General features: G+C 40.4%; 1 protein-coding gene across 7 annotated transcripts in view; it reads left to right on the top strand.

The window, feature by feature from the left end:
• LMNB2 (lamin B2) overlaps window positions 1-20635 on the top strand; it is a 29906-nt gene extending 9271 nt beyond the window's left edge. For 2 of the 7 annotated variants that reach the window (XM_026068969.1, XM_026068973.1), the window contains exons 3-12: window positions 7969-8125; window positions 8822-8947; window positions 11390-11560; window positions 14864-14989; window positions 15202-15422; window positions 16020-16311; window positions 16826-16933; window positions 17605-17724; window positions 19155-19256; window positions 20548-20594. In XM_026068969.1, coding sequence (XP_025924754.1) covers window positions 7969-8125; window positions 8822-8947; window positions 11390-11560; window positions 14864-14989; window positions 15202-15422; window positions 16020-16311; window positions 16826-16933; window positions 17605-17724; window positions 19155-19256; window positions 20548-20589 — 1465 coding nt within the window. In that variant the 3' untranslated portion in view covers window positions 20590-20594. The other 5 variants (XR_003254030.1, XR_003254032.1, XR_003254031.1 and 2 more) reach the window with 5 other exon arrangements.
• Window positions 20636-20991: the final 356 nt, after the last annotated feature.

The following is a 20991-nucleotide window of genomic DNA, read 5'->3' as shown; positions in this document are numbered from 1 at the left end:
ACTTTGGCCCYGAAATAGCTGTCCAAAGATGGAATAGTTACAGTATAAGCATTTCTGTTTGAGTAAGTCACTGTAAGTGCGTTTTACAGCTAGCAAAGAGCTAGCCTATTGAATGTGGGGCACAGTTTGTGTCAAAGGAGATGCCTGCCTGTGGTCGGATGAATTGTGCCATAAAATTTACTGACTCAATTAGCGAGGCCTTTGTTAACTGTAAAAGGACCCTATGGTGACTAGCTCAGATGTAAGCGCATAAAGTTAAGTGAGATGAATACCACCCAGCCCTACTGTAATACTCCTGTCGGGTTTGATTTCTCTGTTAGAAGCCAGAGGCCAGTAGTCCTGACTTTGGTTTTAGATGTTATATTTTGCATGACAGCCTTAGATGGTCACAGAGGTTGTCCCTCTTGTTCTGGTGCTAGCAAACAGTCTACTTGCTTGGCTTTTAAAGCAAGATCTAAAAGAGAACTGTAGTAACTGGGAATTTGGTTCATGTATCTTGCTCTGCAAGATGCCTATTTCTATGTTTTGATTAAGGTATTGTCAGAAGTATCTTTGATTTGCAGCTGATGAGAATCATTGCCAGTTTATTCCTGTTCTTCAGTCTTTTGATGGCACTAATATTTTACAAATACATTGTTGTAGAATGTTTTGCACATAAAACGATGGAGATGGTGTTTTCCCTTGTGTCATCTCACCCTTTGTCTGGACAATTGAGTTGTCCCTTACCAGCCACTTCGATGACAGGTTAATTCTGCCAGACTCATTTCAAACATCTCTGGCTTTCTGAAACTGACCAAATATGAGGAAAATACACTTTTTTTTTTCTTTCCCTTCTCTGTTCTTAGAGTTCATAGGAGTAGAACTGAATTCTTCCTTGGTTTGAAAATTTCTTCCACCAGACTGCTTCCAGTCCCTTGAGATGTTTGTAATAAACTTGGAGTGTTCACACCAAGCCCGGCTTTGGTCATAGGGGAGCTTGTGGCYAGTTTTTAAATGTGATTCTTGCAGACATAACTTTAAAAAGCCTGTTTTCCCAGTGTGCACTGTGTCCACTTGACACCTATGTCGTGACTGTAGCCCTCCTTAGAGGGAGATTCTGCTAAGGGAAACCACTTCATTTTGTCTTCACCCAAGCTGACAGATACTTCTGCTCAAATGCCAAGCTCACTTCAGTGCTTTGAGAAYGGTGTGTAATGGATGGAAGAGTAGGTTAGTATGTAATTTTTATGATCACTGCAATTGCCTCAGTCTCTCTTATGAGGTATGACACAGAGGAGGAGGGTTAAGGATGCCAGCCCTGTCTGGTTAGGAAGGGTCTCAGGCATTCCCACTTTGTTGTTCATTTGGAATAGATAAGGAAGGGGGTTGCTGGGATCCCCTTCTGTCTTGGGGCATTTCTTTTCTGGTCTCTCACATGGGAGAGGGAGAAGAAAAGAGGCAGTTGGAAGAGTCAGAGGAAGAGAAAACATTGGCTGGAAAGAATATCTGGGAAGTGTTTCCTTACTCTTGGACTGAACTGAATTTTAGTTGMTGAGCCACAGGCTTGCAGAGCTCTTCTAGCTACAGGGACCAAATATATCTAACGTACTGCTTCAGGAGCTGACTTGCCCCTTTGTTTTTCCGCTAACGCGTGGGTTTACGAACAGCGAAAGCCCTCCCTTGGGGACACTGAGAATGCTCCAGGGAAGCCGCAGAGTGTGGTTGGGATGTGGTGACATCATCCTAGTTTGTGTCCAAAAGAGCCTGACAATTACCCTGCTCTTGGTCTGTTCCTAAGGCTGTCCGCTTGCACGATTCCAGTAGACTTGGGAAGCAGATGAACAACCTGCAGCAAGATCCTTAGTCCACAAGGATTTGTGACAGGACTTATGGTCCGTGAAAGAGCACAGTTTGCCAGTCAGTGTACTGGAATTCAAGAGCAGTTGGTTATGCTTATGTCTTCCTGCTGTGAACTCRGGCAACTTGTCGCGATAGTGACAAATGATACCATCCCAGTAGTCCGTGTGAATACGGAGGAAGGTGTTATATCCCTCCATTTATTGTGGGTTTCTGCAGCTGATGAATAGATCATCGGATTCATCTCCTGGGGTTTTGAATGCCCTGGCAGGTTTGGGATGTTTGTCTTTTTACATATTTGTTATGTATGATACTGATGTTCTTTTTTTTGTGGGGGGGGGGGTGTCTTTTTTGTTTTGTTGTACTTCGGATAATTGGAGGTCATCTTGCCTAGGAGGTCAACAAGAAGCATCCCCAGTTATTTCCTAGAGCAGGTCATACTGGATCAGACCAAAGGTTCCTCTAGCCTGGTAGTCTCTTTGATAGAAGCCAATCATGGGCACCTAGGGAAGAGTATAAGAACAGAGCATACTTAATGATACTTCCCTGAAATACTCCATCAGTCTTTGACGATTCCCTTCAGCTAAGGGACTTCCTAAATTACGGATGGATTTTGTGTAGTAAGCTTCAAAGGAATTTTATTTCATGTGTGACCAGTATCCCCTGAGACCATCTGCTTTTAGCRTTCTTAGATTTGGCAAGGTGGTTCAGAGCTTAGCTACAATTTGTGCGAACAGCCTGTTTTTGAACATGCCACCGCAGCTCCATTTGTCCCTAGTTTTTGTATTCTCCCTCTTCACATCACCTAAGATTTTTCTCTTATCCCCACTCAGTGATCTCTTTTTCAAGTGGAAACATCTTAATTACTTACTCATTTCTTGTACAGAGTTGCTGTGTCTTCAATCAACTTTTTTTTTTACCCTCTCTGTCCTCTTTCTAGTTCTACTATATCCTCTTGGTGAAGGAGAAGGTGGAATCTGAACTTGAACCAGTGTTCAAGATAGATTGCACCATAATGGTGTTCTYTGTTTTGTTCTKTATTTCCTTTCCTAGTAATTTCTTCCATACAGCTGCATTTTGAGTGCTGCTGAGCTGATGCTGTGTGAAGAAGGTCCAGGTTCTTTCTTGCATCAGACTAAGAGTTGTTTCCTAAGAACTCTGAGTTGCGTGAGTGTTACAGAACCTGGAAGTGTTTTGTGGTAACCAGATTTGCCATGACCACTTTGGACAGAGGAGAGGTAAGGCCCGCACAGAGCCCTTGCTACACGATACCCCTTCCTCCTCACTCCCTGCATATATAGGTGATGGATTCCCCCTGCTTTGATGTGCTGGAGCCTAGCTCTGTTAGGCAGCTCCAAGGCTGCAGAAGTCCTGACCCATGTGTGGTGGGAGTGGGCATCCTTTTTGCCTAGCACATAGTATCATTGCCTTCTTGCTGTGTCCCCTGTGGCTTCATTAGGTGAGATCTTGAGGCCTTCTCTCATGTCAAGTGATTTTTGTGGGAGAGCAGCCTGTGCTCACCTGTGTCACTTGCCCTTGAATTTCTGCACTGCAAGCTTTGAGTGCTCCCAACACAGGATGGTGGCAAGTTAAGCAGCTTCCAGCATGTCTCTCTTCACACAGGTGTTCCCTGGGATGTTTTCAGTTTCCTACCAACCTCTCCTCTCTTTCACCTTGATCCCAAAAGGTGGAGTGAGCAGGAGCAGAAATAAACACAACATACATTTTTACAGTGGTGTAATGATGCTTTCTGATGTGCTTTCTCATCTGATTTGTGCTCCTCTGTACCGCCACTGCTGAGCTCCATGTCTTGTTCTTGAGCCAGCCCAGAGCCTATTGTTTTAGCTTTGAAGTTGGGATTGCTTTCTCCATGTGCCTGGCATACTTTTATCTGCAGAAGAGAGAGAGAGGAGCTGAATCTGACCTTCATGGAAAGGGAGTACTCACTTCCCAGGAAAGTGTTCACCTGGACTTAGTGGTCCTCAGTATGAAAGGATTGAAAGGGCTTCCTAGGAAGCAACCTAAGCGTCAGGCTCTGGGACTGGGCTTACTCCTCGTTGATTCTGCTGAAACTGGGAACTGCAGAAAGGGGCGCACTGGTCCTGGGACCAGAGGATGAGCAAGAAGAACCTGACTGTAGCCAAGTGAAAAAGGAACTGTAGAGGCTGGTCTCTACTCCTAGGACTGTTTATGCAGTTCATTCAATGTGGGGGGAAAATGCATAAAAAAGACCTTCATTCAGCCGTAACCTTAAGCATAGTCTCTTCCCCAAAGTATTTCCTTTTCTCCAGGCTGTGTTTAGGCTAGCATGGCTACTAAATTTTAGGTGCCTTAAGGGCATGTTTATGGGGTACCTTAAGATGTGTAGGTGTTCTTTAAGACAGTTTATATAAAGGRGTTTAGGCAAACAAGCTGTGATATGATTTTAAGGATTGCCCTATCATAAGTTGCGTTGAGATCAGTGGAAACTAGGTTTCAAGTTGTGCTCAGGTGCTTTTGAAAACCTGACCACCTTAAGATAAAGTGCTTGTAGTATTCTGATGCTTCTAGTTTAATTAAACTCTGCTTAAGTTTGTCCATTAGAATGGTGTAGCAATTTCACTGTGGGAATTAAACCATGGTAGAATTTCTAAAGGGAATTTAGCAAGGTATCTTGTTTCTGTGTCTTCATTACAGCGTTGTTTGCTGCTGGTTGCAACTTCCCCACTACATTTGTAAAGATCACAGTACAGGTGATGGCTGAAAATCTTCAGAGAATAGCTATGTTTCATTTAGGCTTCTTGTTCATAGCACACATTATTATGGTTCTTTACCATGTTCTTTGATTAACCGTCAAGTTACAATTAATGATCAAGTTTCAAATGTAAATTAAGAAACAGAAAACACTTTGAGACAGGTGAGTTCACACTGCTTGGGACAGTTGTTTTGCAATCAAAACTAGTAGTAGAATTTTATGTGCTTGTTGTTTACAGCTTTTTCTTTCCCTGAGCGACACCAGTTAAATAAGGAAGAAATAAACACCTTGAAAAGAAACCGGACACCAGAGACTTTTACAAGAGTTTTTTTCTAATATGAAAAACCAACCAACCAAAACATTTTTACAACATGTACTTTACATATATATATATATATGTAAAAGAAGTAAATTTAGTATATTCTTAAATAGTAAATTTAACACAACTCATGAATTCAGAGTGTTTTTCTATTGAGCCGAATTCATAATCAGGCTCATGAAGCAGCTGGATAGTTTCCTGCACTTTCACTTTTTGCAAAGTGAAATGTCTTCAGGGTGTTCTAAGAACGCTGTTTTATGTGATTAAATGTGCAGCTCACAAGTATCCTTAAATGAAAAGTTTATCAGGAGTGGCAACACTTAAATATTGGATTAAAATGTTGTAAAAATAGAAATCTGATATCATTCTGAAGCAGGTATAGTTCCTTCCTATATGGCATACCTAACAGCTGCTAGTATTTTTGTGTGCAGCTGTTGTTCAACAAAAGTTAGTCCATTTAAAAACTTCTGCTCGCGAGGGGCACTGGATGAGTGGAGGAGGTATAGATGGGAAAATTTAGTTTACTAGAGCTATGCACAGAACTTTTGCCATGGGGGAACAGCACCCTCCCACAAGACTGCTGAACGAGATGTAATGATCAGGGAGTATTCTGTCATAGCACAGGTAGCTTTGGCCTGATTAAAGCAAGTTTCCATTCCTGATGTGCATGGAGTGTCTGTTCACGTCTTTACTAGTGTCACAGGTCTCCAGGTCAAACAAAGCTTGGAGGTGGATATACCTAGACCTTTTCCGTATGATGAGCATCTCCAAAAGGGCTGGACAGAACATGTGTTTTAAAATACAACCGTCTTAACAGCAAAAATTATGTGACTAAATACAGTAGCAGAAAGAAGAATAAATTTATAAATAACCCCTGTTCCTGCCCACTGTACCCTTGCAAAGTGGGATTATGCTTCCAGATTTGGCTTCAGTTGACTAGGTGGCTTTTAGATGCAATTAACTGCAGAGTYCTCTGAGAAAATTTCTTTCCATCATCTGAGTCTTGCCCGAGTTTGTACGATGGTCCTTCTAGCAGTCTCCCAGCTTGAGCTGCAAGCTCTCAGTGCCTTGCTGTGTGACTGTCTTGCTGCTGCTGCTTCCTCTGTATGCTACTCCACATAGCCACTGAAACCTTCTTTCCCTTGAGCAGCCTTGGCTGCTTTCTGGGAAAAGGAGCTCCAGGGGGTTCCCCCAACCTGGTTTCCTTAAAAGAGAATTGGCCCAGCTCTGAACAGACAAATCTAGTGCACAATTTGTCACCACTAGGCACCTCAGGCTGCACCTTCCTAGAAGTCTTCTGTCAATGGTCTGCGTGAAGACAGCAATCTTGGTTGAAGTTATAAATKAAAATAAAAATGTGAATGAAAGGAGCCTTGCTCGGAGTCTCTTTCAGTGTGAATGTGCATACAAACAGATGCATGAAGGGAAAGAAGCTACCTAACCACTGACAGGAATTCTTTATAGTGCTTTCTCCATGTATACATTCACCATTTCCATTCCTTCCCTTCTCTGGGCATGTGCCTGTACACCACCTGGCTTCTGCAGGTGGGAGGAAATTGCAGGATGTGTAGTGTACATGGTTGTTCGTACTTTGCCAATTAGGAACTGCAAAGGCAGAACGCTTCCAAATACGATTGCCTGTGGCTCATGCACAYTCACAGTATGGCACATGTCTGGAGAGTCTATTTTGAAGGCTTCTAGTTACTGCTAAGTAACTCTCTCTTACTTAAAAGTCAGATGTTTTGTCTGCATGTCTCCTGCAAGCTGCTGAGCTTGAGACGCTGTACATATGTTGTAGAACAGGATTCACAATTGACAAATTGGAGCAGTGGTTAAGAAAAAACAGTTGCCGTTAAAAAGAAATTCAGAGAGCTACACCAAGAAATGCAGAGACAACGAATGGGCCTGGTGGCTAGAGTGTATCACAAAAGAAGTGTGCATCAACATATTCTGTAATCGCAAAAAAGATGGGCATCATGCTGGAGTATCTAAAGAGGTATTCTGGKGGACATACCAATGCCACATAAGGAGGATTTTTATGTAATAATTCTGGGCATTGCAGTTTGTTAGAAGTATGGAGCAAACAGATTCCAGAGGGGGACAGTAGGAATGATCAGAAGTCTAGGAAGCAAGACACAGGATATGGGCTGGGGAGATGAAGGAACAAGGGTTGTGTAATCTACAGCAGTGATTTTTCATCTTTTTACTTTGCAAACACTTCATGTTTTTCCCCATGTTTGGAGTTGCAGGCCAAATATATGGCTTTTTAAGACACGCAGGCTGAAAACCACTGATCTAGAGAAGGCGTATTTGAAGAGAGGGAAGGAGAAAAATGAATTCTGAGACAGTTTAAGAGAAAAAGGCAATACACTGTTCCCTGCATTCTCAGTGGTATGGGACTGGATTAGTGAGCTTAAACTGCAGCAAGAAAGAATTAATTTAAACATAACCAAACAGTTTTTGAGTAATGTAATGATACACGCTGGAGTGGAATACCCAGAGAAGCTATAGAAACTCAATCAATATGTTAAAGGAAAAGCTAGACAGACACAGTGGATTACCTGACTACTTTGTGTGGGAATGCATGGTAGAGGAATGAGTTTGGGCAACTCAAGTACAAAGCACTAGGGATGCTCATCGACCTCTGTGGGAATTGCGTGCGCTCTGCTCCTCAGGGGCTGCATCCACAGTGATAAATCTCACCAATGAAATGTGCTGTGCAGCTCAAAATGAAAAAATACTCTTTACACCCCATGTGTAATGCAGCTTTATTGCCATCCCTTAATTAGGTGTCAGAATTGGCTGCTGCTTCTTCCCTTTTCTGCCCATGACATATGTTCTTCATTGGGTAAATACATTTACAACCCATTGATACAAATTTTGTTTTTTCTTGGAATAGTTTATGATTATTTTCATTCCTGCAGTTGCAGGTTAATTTGGGAGCCACCTAGTGGTACATAAGGGATTATAATTGTAACAAAATGTGTATAATAACAAAATATCTGTAATTGTAAGCAAGACATCTACAAGATGTGTGTGCACACACTTGTAAATATAGTTAACTTTTCTTTTTTTTCAGCTACAAAAAGAAAGATGCAGATTTTTCTGTGGCTCAAGGCCGCATTAAGGATCTTGAAGTGCTGTTCCATAGAAGTGAAGCGGAACTCAATACTGTCCTGAATGAAAAGCGSTCTCTGGAAGCAGAGGTGGCTGATCTGCGTGCCCAGCTTGCTAAGGTGTGCCAGTGAATGTTGTGTGGCTTTAGCACTAGAAAGGRTGTGTCTTGTAAAATTTGTTATTTTGCTGTCAATTTATAGTCTGAACGTCATTGCTCCTGAATTAAACAGTTTGAGAGATCTCCAGCTCACTTACAGCTTAACCTGTATCTGCCTCTCTTGGATAGAAAACTAAATTTTAAGAATTCTCTGTAACAAACACTCAGAGTAACATAGTCTTTTTGAAAATTTYCTAGTCAAAGGTTTTTATTTAAAAATTCTTGGTACATGATTGTCATGAGATATCAGTTTACTAACTGTTGTTCTTTGTGAAGTCTCGCATTTTTAAACTTGTTCTTAAGTATCCAGTGGGACTATGCTTGCAAGAAAAAGGATAACATTCAACATACTATGCTTGAGTAATTAATAATCCTCAGTTCCATTTTCATACTACATTGAAATACTCCAGTGTTTGAAATAGCTGATATACAAACATAAAACTTCTTTTAAATATCGATAAATATAAGTGCATATATGCCTATACTTATATACTTTTTTCTTTTTGTTGTTGTTTTTTGGGAAATTGGTGGCTTGCGATTAAATTGGTTGTTGTGAGTAATTGGGCCAAGGGTGTCAAATAAAGACCATAAAGGGCTTGCAGATGGAAAATAAGGTTCCGGTCAAAATTAAATCTTTAGCTTTTAAATTCTTTACCAGGCTGAAGATGGTCATGCTGTTGCTAAGAAGCAGTTGGAGAAAGAGACGCTCATGCGTGTGGACCTGGAGAATCGGTGCCAGAGCTTACAAGAGGATCTGGATTTCAGGAAGAATGTGTTTGAGGAGGTATTATTGACCTAGTAACTTCATCTTTCTTTGATGTTTGTGCAGCTGTTGTTCAAACTGGCTGTAACCAATTGATAACTAGTCCAGGTTGGGGAAGTCAATATTACTGTCCTTGCTGTAAATAGGTTAAATAATAAAACAGTTAAAGATTTTGCAAGAGTTGCATGGTAAATCAGTGGCAGAGCTGGCATTAGCACCTAGTGACAAGGGTATTGTTCCATGGGCAGCTGAGCTAATGTAGCAGCTCACTGCTGTGAAAATGGGAGCCTTGCTCCCCCTCTCCACACCTGGCTGCACGGCTCTGGCCCGTGTTTGTACTAGCTCTGGTGCTTGCTGGACCTCACTGTGACCTGTTTTCATTGACCAGAACAGTATGCGATTACCCTGCTTTTTGCTGGGGTAGTTTTCTGCCAGTTCAGTGAGTTGGAATGTCTCACAGTGTTTCTAATGAGGACTGAAGTTTTCATAAAGTAAATAATGGGAATGCACAGATGGGGACTGGGGGGAATGGGAAAGGGTAGCTTGACCTTCTCCATGTACCAGTAGCAATATCAGTTCACTCCATCTTGTGAAAGCCATCTCTGATCTTTGATTCTTCTGCAGCCCAAACTTATCCAATTGCTGGCTGCTGAGTAACTGCCACAATGTCCTTTCCCTCCTCTCACTCATCCTAGTTCTGGTGTTTGGTTGACGCTGCACAAAATCATTTCAGCCTGATAAGCTGGTAAAATACTTTTTTTTTTTTTTTTTCCAATTTAGTGGCTGAAATAAGTCTTATTGCAGAATCAAATAAGTACCTGAACTCGATTAAGGGAGGGACAGGACTGTGTGGCTAAGGACAGGGGCTGGAGCAGGGCAAAGAAACTAGTCAGTAGATCACCCTGAGTTGTGGGTGACATTCCCATGTCCTGGATTAATTGGATTGCTGCAAGAAACTGCAAGTGACAGACCCTTGCTTAGTTGTAGCAGGGCATTACAGTCACTTTTTGATCCCTGAGAAGAACTGTGTTGCTGTTGACTAAGGCTTAAGTTAAATGAGACAACAGGAGCTAATTTTACAGCTTGCCATGCTGAAGTAGAGGATTCTGTTCCTTTAGCCATCCCTGGAGCTCTTTGATTCCTGTATGGTCAGATTCAAAACACCAAGAAAAAAAAGGAATCGGTTTCTTTTAGGTTAATGAATTCACTTAGTTCAGTGAAAGGTTCAAAGCTCTGTTAGAGTTTAACATCATGATTGAGAGTGTGGAAAGTGGAACCTGCTCATTCTAGTGGTGATGAACTGCTAGATCAGCTCAGCCCTTCACCTGACACTCTATGATGCCCCATGATATTTTTGTGGCCTTCAAGGGATCGTTGCCTACAGTTACTGGGAGACTGCTGCTTGCTAGTTTTCTTGGCATAAAAATTCACCACGGAAGGAAAAATTTCTTCAAGATCACATCAGGGCATATTGCTCTGAGTAGAAGAGCGTATTTCTAAGAGTCTATTTTTAGATGTAGAGCATTTCTGCAAAGCAACTTGTAAAGTAGTTCTGAATTTGTGTTAGCTTGCCATGACCCCAGTTTAGGCATACAAAGCGAGTCTTGCTGCTCTTGCCTGCTTTTCTGCCTCCTGACCATGCTTCAGGCGTCCTGCCAGGAATCACAGCCACTCTCTTGTTGTTTGTCCTCCCCTGAAGGCAGAAACGGTTTCCTTCTCATGCCATGCATTCAGGCCTGGTGAGGTCTGTGGACAGCTCARCATGAGTAAATCCATGAGTATGTCTTATGTCACTAGTTTGGGATCAGTGTTCTAGGCACTGAGAGTTCATGCTTCTCAGAATGAAAACTTTCTCAGTACAAACTCTGACCAGAAAAAATATATTTGTCTTCTAGAAAAGACTGTAAAGGGTTTGCTTGGGTTGCTAGTCTATTGCTAATGTAATCAAAATCTAATGAGTAGAGGTCATGCAGTTTATAGAAAAAGAGAGAATTTGCTTATGCTTAAGAGTGAAATTTAAAGGTTCAATTTCTCTCTGTAATGATTATATTCAATTCCTTAATGGTCACAAAAGGTGTTCATTTYTATTTGACTCCTTAGAGGCTGTTTGCTATTGTAATATATGTGTGTATATTGAGAAAAGAAGGGTTTGTATTGCAGCACATGGGATCTCTCTTTGCTGTATTAAAAATTAATGTTTTCTTCTGCATCCTCCGTTTTTGATTATTATAGCACAAAATAGCTCTTTACTTAAAATGTATGTGGATATTTTTAAACTTGTTTTTAAGTCGGATCACCTTTATGAATTATCCCCTGCAAAGTGAGAAAGGTAACTTGCATTTGTTAACACATGCAATAATTCTTAGCAATATTGAAGCTTTTTTTTAATGATGTTGGACTAAATGAAATAGATTGTGTTGTTTACCCTAATGTGCAACTTTGTCCCCTGTTTTGTGTGTGCAGGAAATAAGGGAAACAAGAAAACGGCATGAACATCGTTTGGTTGAGGTGGACACTAGTCGCCAGCAGGAGTATGAATCCAAAATGGCTCAGGCCCTAGAGGATCTACGAAATCAGCATGATGAACAAGTCAAACTGTACAAAATGGAGCTAGAGCAGACCTATCAGGCTAAGGTGAGAGAGAGATGAAACCATTTCATCAGTCCTGCTGTCTTGAAGGAGACAAGTAATTGTAATTTGAACAAGCTTTGTCCTGGCAGTCAAATGCCTCCTCCTGTGCTTGCGTGCAAAYTGATTCAGTGACCTAACAGTTAGAAGTAATAGCTAAGAATAGCTCTAGCCAGGAATGGCCAGTTTGTGAGAGATCACGAAACTGCTGGTGACTGAGGAGGACAGAGTGGGAATGATGTCACACAGCTGTTTTTACAGTGTCTTCTATTATAAATTTTATTTCTTGATGTTGATAGATCCAGCTCTTCCTCCAAAATGGAGGTGTTGGAGGAGCCTTCAATACAGTGCAATAAACTGTTTCTAAGAACTGTTACTGACTCTACCTGGAGGGATGAGATGGTTTGGACAGTTTGGGGAATGCAAGCATTGGGACTTTTCTCTTACTGGGGCCTTTGTAATGTTCTTAACCAGTCCTAATATATTTTTTAAGTGTGCATAAACCTTATCACATTTCAGTGATCTAAGTCAGTTTTGGATTGGAAAATTACTAGGTGCAGTTTGTGGTTTCACTGAAAGAAAAAACCTCGGGGTATTGGATGTTTTTTGAGCAGCCTTTGTGATGAAAACCATGGTGTATAAACTGGAAACATGAACACAGTGAGAAGAAATTTAATCTAGAAGAGTGCTGCGTAAACTTCTTCAAAATATTGGCACCCTTTTGGTTTAGCTGCCTGTGCAAATCCTGAGTTAACAGTTCATCCAGCACTGGGGATATAGGAGGAGCAGCAACTTATTACTGGTACAGTTCCTGGCTACAGGTGTACTTATATTCTTTCCCCTACCTGAAAGAATAAAGCAGCTGCCAGTTGTCTGGTTACTGAAGTTACTTATCAATAATTACAGCCACTTCTCTTTTGCCTGGGAGAAACTGTTGTACCGCTAGCACTGTTTCTCCCTCTCCCTCCACTTTGAGACTCCCATTGATTTTTTTTATTTTTATTTTTATTTTTTTGATTTGATGATTCACAGTTTGAGAAACATTGATCTAAAAATATTTGACTGTTTCTTAGGGCAGCAACAATATAGATAATAGATATTAAAAACCAAAATGAACAGTTAGGGTTCTTGGCGTTATTCAGGGACATTAGGAATGTATGACATTTTTACACAGCCAGATGTTTGGATTGACTTGTCACAGTTGAAAGAAGATCCAGGGTAGAAGATCCCATGTAGAAAGAAAATGGTCTGCAATGTACAGAGCAGGGGAATGAAAAAGTGGCAGGGTTTGAACAGCGAGATGAACAAATTAAGCTTTTTTTCCCCTCCCCTAGATTGGGGAATTCCCCAGTGATTGGTGTTATGGATGAAGCTGGAACAGATAAGAGTCATAAAAGGATCATCAAGAGAGGAGAAAAAACAGGCTTCTCTGTGAGCTTCATTTTGTGGATTTCTGGAAAAAAATGTGTCCTTGTTCAGAGTATTGCCCTGCTCAGAGAGCTTGAGCTGTTACGGACTATGGTTTGAAAGCACATTGTTAAGCTTAGCTGCTGAGCTTCTCCAAGACTGTTTTCTGATGAGGAGGATCTTAGGTCAAAGCTTACTTTTTGCTCTGACCATGGTCTTTAGTAAAAAGCAATGGAAATGCTAAATCTGAGAATTTGGTATTATGCCAGCATAATGACAGTGGAAGTGAATGGTTGTGGGCATTCAAATGCCTTTGAATTTTATATTTTACAAGAAGTTATCAAATATTTTTTGACTTGAAGTTCCTTCAAAGTCCTTTGCCTAAAAAAGGCTCTGCACAAGCTTTCTTCCCTACCCAGAGTTCTGTGAACAGTGCAGCTAACGACAATTCATTTCATAAAGCTCTGGGGCTAACTAGAAGCATGTTTTGCCTGAAACCGTTCCAACAGTTGGGGCACATAATTGTTTATTTCCTGTTTGAATTCCCTGGTGTGTAGTAGAATTGTTGAACTCGAGGCATGAAAAAAGATGCTTTTTTCAGCTCTCTGCTTTACTTTGAAACTTGTTATAATGTACCAGCTTTGAGCTCCCTTATTGCTCCGTCAGATTTGGTTAAAACTGGCCACGAGAATTGAAGATTGTTCCTTAAGTGAAATTAGCAACAACAACAAACAAACAAACTGAACGTTGAGAACTATTAGGAAAAGGAGGAACAAAACGAGAGGTGTCGCTTTGCCACTGTGGCAGAACGTCATGTGGAATGCTGTGTGCAGTTCTGGTCCTTCTTGTGAAGGTAGTACAGAGTAATACAAAGAAGGCCAACAACAATAATCAAAAATATGAAATGGGTTCTGCAGGAGGAACATTTTAAATAATGCTTCACCTGGGAAAAGAGGCAAGTGGAGAGAAAGGGGGAAATACAATAGATATCTATAAAATGGGAAGGGCATGGAGAAGGAGAATGAGGAGTGATTGTTTACTATTTTTCAGTATATCTAGGGATAGTTAATGAAACTCTCCTGTGGCAGGTTCAGAACAAGCAAAAGGAGATTATGTTTCATTATTATGTACATAAACTCCCTGCCACATGGATGCAAAAAGCAGAGACAAATTCCTGCCTGAAAAATCCATCAAGAGATATTAAGCACCAAGATACTGTCTCTGACGCAGGAAGTCCCTGAGTTGCAAACAGCCAGCTGGGACAGCGTACCAGTGAAATACCATTCTATTCAGGTTAGTCCCTGAGTACCTAGGGAACTGTTAGTCCAGGTAACCTTTGATCTGGCCCAGAATGATTGTTCTTATGACAAACTGGCAGATAGTGTGATCACGTGAACCGCAATTTTTAGGAAACTAAAGAGCTGCATGTGTAATGGAAGGGGTAATGAACTTTTTTCTCTAATAACACAAACAAGGTCTGCTTTTACTAAAGTGTGGAACATAGGAATAGATTTTTCTGGGTCCTGAAGGCATTTCCCTGATGTTACATAATTCTGTTCATAAACTTATCATACTGCCATTTAAAATTATTTTAAATTAAATTGCTTGTAGTTCTTATTGAAAGGAAAGTAAGGAACAACTTCTTTACTGTGAGGGTGACTGAGCATAGGAACAGGTTACTCAGGTTGTAGAGTCTCCATCCTTGGAGATATTCAAAAGCCATCTGGACAGGATCGTGGGCAACGTGCTCTAGATGACCGTGCTGGAGCAGGGGGTTTGGACTAGATGATCTCCAGAGGTCCCTTCCAACCTCAACTGCTCTGTGATTCTGTTCTATGATTGTGTGATATTTGCAGGATATCTAACTCAATACAAGTGACTTGTATAAAACTTGTCTTCCAGCTGGAGAATGCCAAACTTGCCTCTGACCAAAATGACAAAGCCGCTGGTGCAGCTCGGGAAGAGTTGAAGGAGGCTCGCATGAGAATAGAGTCTCTAAGCTACCAGCTTTCTGGCCTTCAGAAACAGGTAAGGCGACTAAATTTGCTTTTGTATCTAATAATATCTCTAAAGCTGTGTAATGTTTGGATGTATTCAATTATCTCTTCTATTCTTTACACTTTCTGAATTTTATGGGGATGAATGTTTGTTATATTAATTTGGGTGGAAGGTGATTTTTGAACTTTTTTGCTGTATCCACATAAACGTCATCTGGGTTTTCCATTGCGCTGTCTCCCTAGGCTAGTGCAGCAGAAGATCGCATTCGTGAATTGGAGGAAATGATGGCTGGTGAGCGGGATAAGTTCAGGAAGATGCTAGATGCCAAGGAGCGGGAGATGACAGAAATGAGGGACCAGATGCAGCAGCAGCTTACAGAGTACCAGGAACTGCTTGATGTTAAATTAGCACTGGACATGGAAATCAGTGCTTACCGAAAACTCCTGGAAGGAGAAGAGGAAAGGTAGGTACAGATGCCACATGCTTCTGTTAGGACTAGCGGGTGTTATTTTCGTTACTTAAGTTTTTTCCTGTTTGAGCAGCAATGTCCAAATTTTGTTTCACCGAAGTCGTATCKGCTTCACACCTCAGTATGCTGCATGGGACACTTGCAGGTGTTCTCATCTGAACACCTGTCTTGGTTAAGATTTCATAATGGTCTCAAAATACAGTAAAATATATCATTCTGTGCTTGACATTCATCTCCTCATATAAATGTTTATACTTTGTTTCCCTGTTTTTGTATGATCAGGCCCAAGAGCAGTGTGCTTAGAGGTAGGTTTACTGGAGGGGAAGGTTGAGTGGTGTGTGGCACTGCTGCCATGTCACATAATCATATTATCAGAGATCTTCTCTGGCTGTATACCACCCTTCGCTTATATGCAGTCCTCCTGCCACACACACAGTGAGGCTGCTTTTAGCTCTGGGACATAATATAGTCTGGGTACCGAGTATATTGTGGCATCTTATTTTGTGTGCAGTTTCATGGGTCAGTTTAAAAAAAAAAATCTTAACTTAATTTTCTTTCATTTTATTAAAATACGTGCTTGACTGTGTCCAGGTTGAAGCTGTCTCCAAGTCCCTCATCCCGTGTTACAGTCTCTCGGGCTACCTCCAGCAGCAGCAGTAGCAGTACTTCAGTTATTCGCTCTTCCCGAGGCAAGAGAAAACGGATTGAAGCAGAGGAACTTTCAGGCAGTGGGACAAGTGGAATTGGCACTGGAAGTATTAGTGGCAGCAGTAGTACCAGTAGCTTCCAAATGTCCCAGCAAGCTTCAGCTACCGGAAGTATCAGCATAGAAGAGATAGACTTGGAGGGCAAATACGTTCAACTTAAGAACAATTCAGAGAAGGTGAGTGTCAGCAGAACTAGAAAACATGAAGGAAGAGCTAAATAGAGGTGTTACACAGCTTTTTATAGCACAAGCAGGTAGAGTCACTTGGAGAGGAAGAGCAGCATCTCAGGATGCATCATCCTGCAGTAAATGACAGTGTCATTGGAGTGTCAGTAGTTTTGTGCTAGCACTCGTGTAATGTTTGGTGCAGGGAGAGAACATAGTTTGTGTCCAAGATGTCTAAACACATGCATGCTGGTACCTTGTTCATGGAAACAGCCTTGCTGCCTCTTGCAGAACTTCTTGCCAGAAAAGAAATGTCTGTTTAAATCTTTGCTGCATGACCTTATGGGACTTGCACTTTACATTATCACTATAGAAAAATACTTTCAAGTTAGAATGCAGATGACTAACAACCATGTAAATAAGTTTATATTCACGTTATTTTGATAAGTAAAAAGAAAAGCTGTGATACCTGCCCATTAGATCTGTTCTGCTGACCCTAAATAAACTTATAATTCTCTCTCATTAGGATCAATCTTTGGGTAACTGGAGATTGAAGAGACAAATTGGAGATGGAGAAGAAATTGCTTACAAATTTACTCCCAAGTATGTCCTCAGGGCTGGGCAGACTGTAACAGTAAGTCATAGAACATATTCTTTTGTTGATGTTGTGGCAGTTGTAAATCTGGCATTTAGTATGACTGATTTGGTGTACAACTTTTGCTCTCATGGGTCTCAGTCCAGTTCTAAAAATGTTAAATAGAAGCTGAATTTCCATATTAGCAGTTTAAGACTAGAGGTTCTCAGCCTTAACTATAGTAGAACAGCTCTTTTCTATAATTTTGTATTTTATATTCAATCTGCAACAGATACCTTTTCAGTAGAAAAAAAATAGCTTTCCTTTGATCTGTTCCTATTATTTCTACTGAAGTATCAGTTGCATCAGATACCTATAAAAGATTAAATTGGTACATATACAAGCTGCATTTTATTTCTCCAGTCCATACAGTGCAGTCATTGAGACTGTGGTTGGAGAAATTGCTATATTCAGAAAAGAACTGATGGCTGAAATATTAGATGAATTTCTTTTCTCTTGTCTTTAACTGTGGCTAGTGTTATTTATTTATTTATCGTAGACTGAGAATGTTATCTTCCTACAAGTAATGGTGTGGGTAACAGCAGGTAAAACTGCCATTAGCATTTGAAAACAAAGCTGCTATGGAGAAAGGAGGAGGTGAAATAGGGATTTTGTATATTTAAAAATAAAATGTGCACAAACAGCTGATAACAGAGTGTCTTTCTCACTAGATTTGGGGTGCAGATGCAGGCGTATCTCATAGCCCCCCTTCTGTTCTTGTGTGGAAGAATCAAAGCAGCTGGGGTACTGGAGGAAATATCCGCACATACCTCGTAAACTCTGATGGAGAGGTAGGTTGTGCCTCTAGAAAAGGGCCGTGGGCTGGGTTATATCCCAAACTCTTTAATGCTTTTTTAAAAAGATCATTATTTTAAGATTTTCCCTATTGTCTTCTAGAATAAGATAACTTATAACATTGAATTCATTAAATATCTATAAGYATCTATGAGACTTTAGGAAACTTTAGAGAACTGTGATCATCATTCTGATCACACCCATAGACTTTTTTTTCGTGTTTTAGAAAACCTCCATACCAGTAGAGGATTTGTTTGAAACTTGTATTTGTTTTATGTAGAAGAGACAAAATAAGTAGTGCTGGCAATTCAAAGTTATGGTATTTAGTGTTTCCCATATTATGGGATTTATATTCATAAATAATATGAATGCAGAAAGATGGCAGTCTTTTCAATGTTGGAACTATATCAGAAGTTTCCATTTGGCACAGGTTCCTGTGTATTCTGCATTGTCCTACAGCTGCCCACAACTGATTTTTTAAAACCATCCCTGCAGAAGACTCCTGCAAGGGAGGATCGTGCTTTGGCTGTTATTCATAAATGTACCATTATCTCAGCGGTCCGCTAGGAATAGGAAAGTGAAACAAACCAGAATTGTATCAGTTTTCATGCTGCCTTTCTTGCTGGCAATTCTGTGGAAGCACTTTGTGCAGGAACAGCAGCACAGGACAAGGTAGGAGGGAGGGTCATTTGTACAAATGGAAAGCAAACTGACTCTGTATTCAAATAGAAGAAATGGTTAAACAAGTATCTGAAAAAATCTCAAATTCATGTCCTTTCCCATTGTGGTTATTTGCAGTATCTCTGCTTGGAAGTGTGTGTTTAGGGCAACTTTCTGCACAAGTACAGATTTGCACTTCCAGTTTCAAGGGTGCAAGTGTTCAGAAGAATTTCTTTAGTATAAGAAGTGCTAAAAATTAGTAATAAAGGAAGCTTCCTAGGATTTTAAAATTCCTTTTAGTGCCTGATTTGAAAGACAGTGCTGATAATTGACATAGGCAATTGATACAGAATATTAGTAGAAATAATGAAGGTCCTTAGTGCTGTGCAATCATATTGAGAAACTTTAAATTTAGTTTCTTGCATTCCACTATGTCTCAGACAGCTCCTAGCTGGGTCTGCTATTACCTTGTATAAAAGTAATGAGCACAACATCATGACCCACTTCCTCCCAGATCTGTAGGTAATGAAAGAGAGTTGCTGAAGCTAAATTACATGACTTTGCCTTCTGGTGAATAGAAGTAGGAATGTTTTTGTGGTTTCCAAAGTCTTACCCAGTATTTGGTTACAAAACTAATATGTTGAATCTGGGAGAAGTTGCTTTAATACCCCTATTAAAGTTTGGAGGGTTCATATTGATGCTATAGCAAAAACTCAAGAGATACAGCTAGAGTACTGACCAGCTCTTTATCTGTCCATTTGTGTAGGAAGTTGCAGTGAGAAGTGTTACTAAATCAGTGGTCATGCGAGAGAATGAGGAGGAAGAGGATGAAGCAGAGTTTGGAGAGGAAGACCTTTTCAACCAACAGGTAATAAGATGGTTTAAAAACCAGATGTTTAACTTGTGCCTGGTCAGCCGGATTAATCAGGCATTGGGTTATGGAGGTCCCTTCAACTTTTGTCAGCTCTGAGCTTTCTGCTCCATTTTTGCGATGGGTGCCTGCAGAGGGTGATGTCAGAACAGTCTGCAGCCCTGAAGTATTACTGCAATGCACAGAGAGAATAAACGCTGAGCAAATTCTTTTGGGAAGAGCTACGTGAATCAATAATGGTACAGTTCAAGCAGTGGCTAACGTCAGGATGCCAGGGTATATATGAAAATATCCTATGGATCACAGATTTACAGTATTGCAATAACTTGGACTATTTTTAGGGTTAGTAAGATCAGTTTTAGCAGTCAGTGTTCCTCCCATTCCTGTGTTTGTCTCTCTATAAAAAATGTCTGTGGCATTCTTGCTCTACACAGAGGAAATGTTCTGAGAATATAACCGTTAAACATCGGGAAAGGGGGAGTATTGTTGCAAGCCCTAGCTTACTGGTTTATTTTCTGATAGCATGTAACTACTGTATTTGAAACAAACTTGGTTTTCCTTAATAACACCATCTCTGTGCTTCCGTAACTCTTAGTCAAGTATTGCAAAATAACTGACYAACAGTTGGCAGAGTGAAAAGGAGAGAAATCCTTTTTACAGGTGATACTAGAAAACATGTTGAAATTCTTTCAGACTTGAGCAATTGGTTCTCTTGATCAGTGACCATTGCTGTCTCTTTTCACAAAAAAAAATTCATGTTCATTCTGTGCAGGTTTGGAGTTGAGTTCTGAAAGCTTTTTTGGTTTTAAGGAGGTTGAGTAGTGTATTCAGAGAGCAAAGCAGCTGAAACAGAAATGTCTTTTTGTAACCAAAGAAGCAGCTATACAGCACAGATCTTTGTACCAAGGATGTGGACTAACTTCATGGTGTACAGGTATCAGAAGTATATAATGTGTGTATACGTTGTTTCAAATGGAAACAACATTTGAAAGAGAGGATGATGCAATGATTCATTTGCTATCTGTATCAGTGTTGACAGTATGGAATCAGCCACTCCAGAAGTCCTAGAAAACCACAACAACCAAGGTAGCAGTGTCTAAATTCTGGCAGTAGACCGTGATTTGTGCTATGCTTTCTCTATATTTAGCAACGTCCCTGAATCTAACTAAACTAGGAAAAATGCTTTTACAACTGAGATGATAACCAGAGCCTAGACTTACAATATGAATATGAATATGAAGAGCTAGTAAGAATATAGTTGAGTTAAACTGTGTCTGTCTTGTTTTAGGGGGATCCCAGAACAACCTCTAGAGGATGCTCAGTGATGTGAAGAAAGAAAAAAGAAAACTATTATTTGCTACTTTTTCTTTTATTTCCCTTTTCTTTTTTTTTTTTTTGCTAATTTTTAATGATACGACAACCACACAAACCAAAACTACACCCCTACACGACTCTTTTCCCTCCAGAGCCACTGAAAACTATTTTTATATGTATCATCTGATTACTTTAAAGTTTACTCCTTGGTACATTTTTATAAAAAAACAAACAAAAAAAACCTTAAATGAACAAAACTGCCAGAATTTTTAACAAATTGCTTTATTTTTCCCTCTTTGTTGAAAACACTATGTACTACATTTTGCCCCATACAGAGTTTAAAGTCTGATGTACAAAGCTGCAGCGGAAAAGAAATTCTTGGCTAAAATGGGACAGGACTTCTTGAGGGCACGTTAAA

The sequence above is a fragment of the Apteryx rowi genome, unplaced genomic scaffold, assembly GCF_003343035.1.
Source record: "Apteryx rowi isolate R43461 unplaced genomic scaffold, aptRow1 scaffold_283, whole genome shotgun sequence".
NCBI classification, from domain to species: Eukaryota; Metazoa; Chordata; class Aves; order Apterygiformes; family Apterygidae; genus Apteryx; species Apteryx rowi.
The sequence above is the reverse complement of the archived record's forward strand: the minus strand, read 5'-3'. Positions and strand labels throughout refer to the sequence as shown.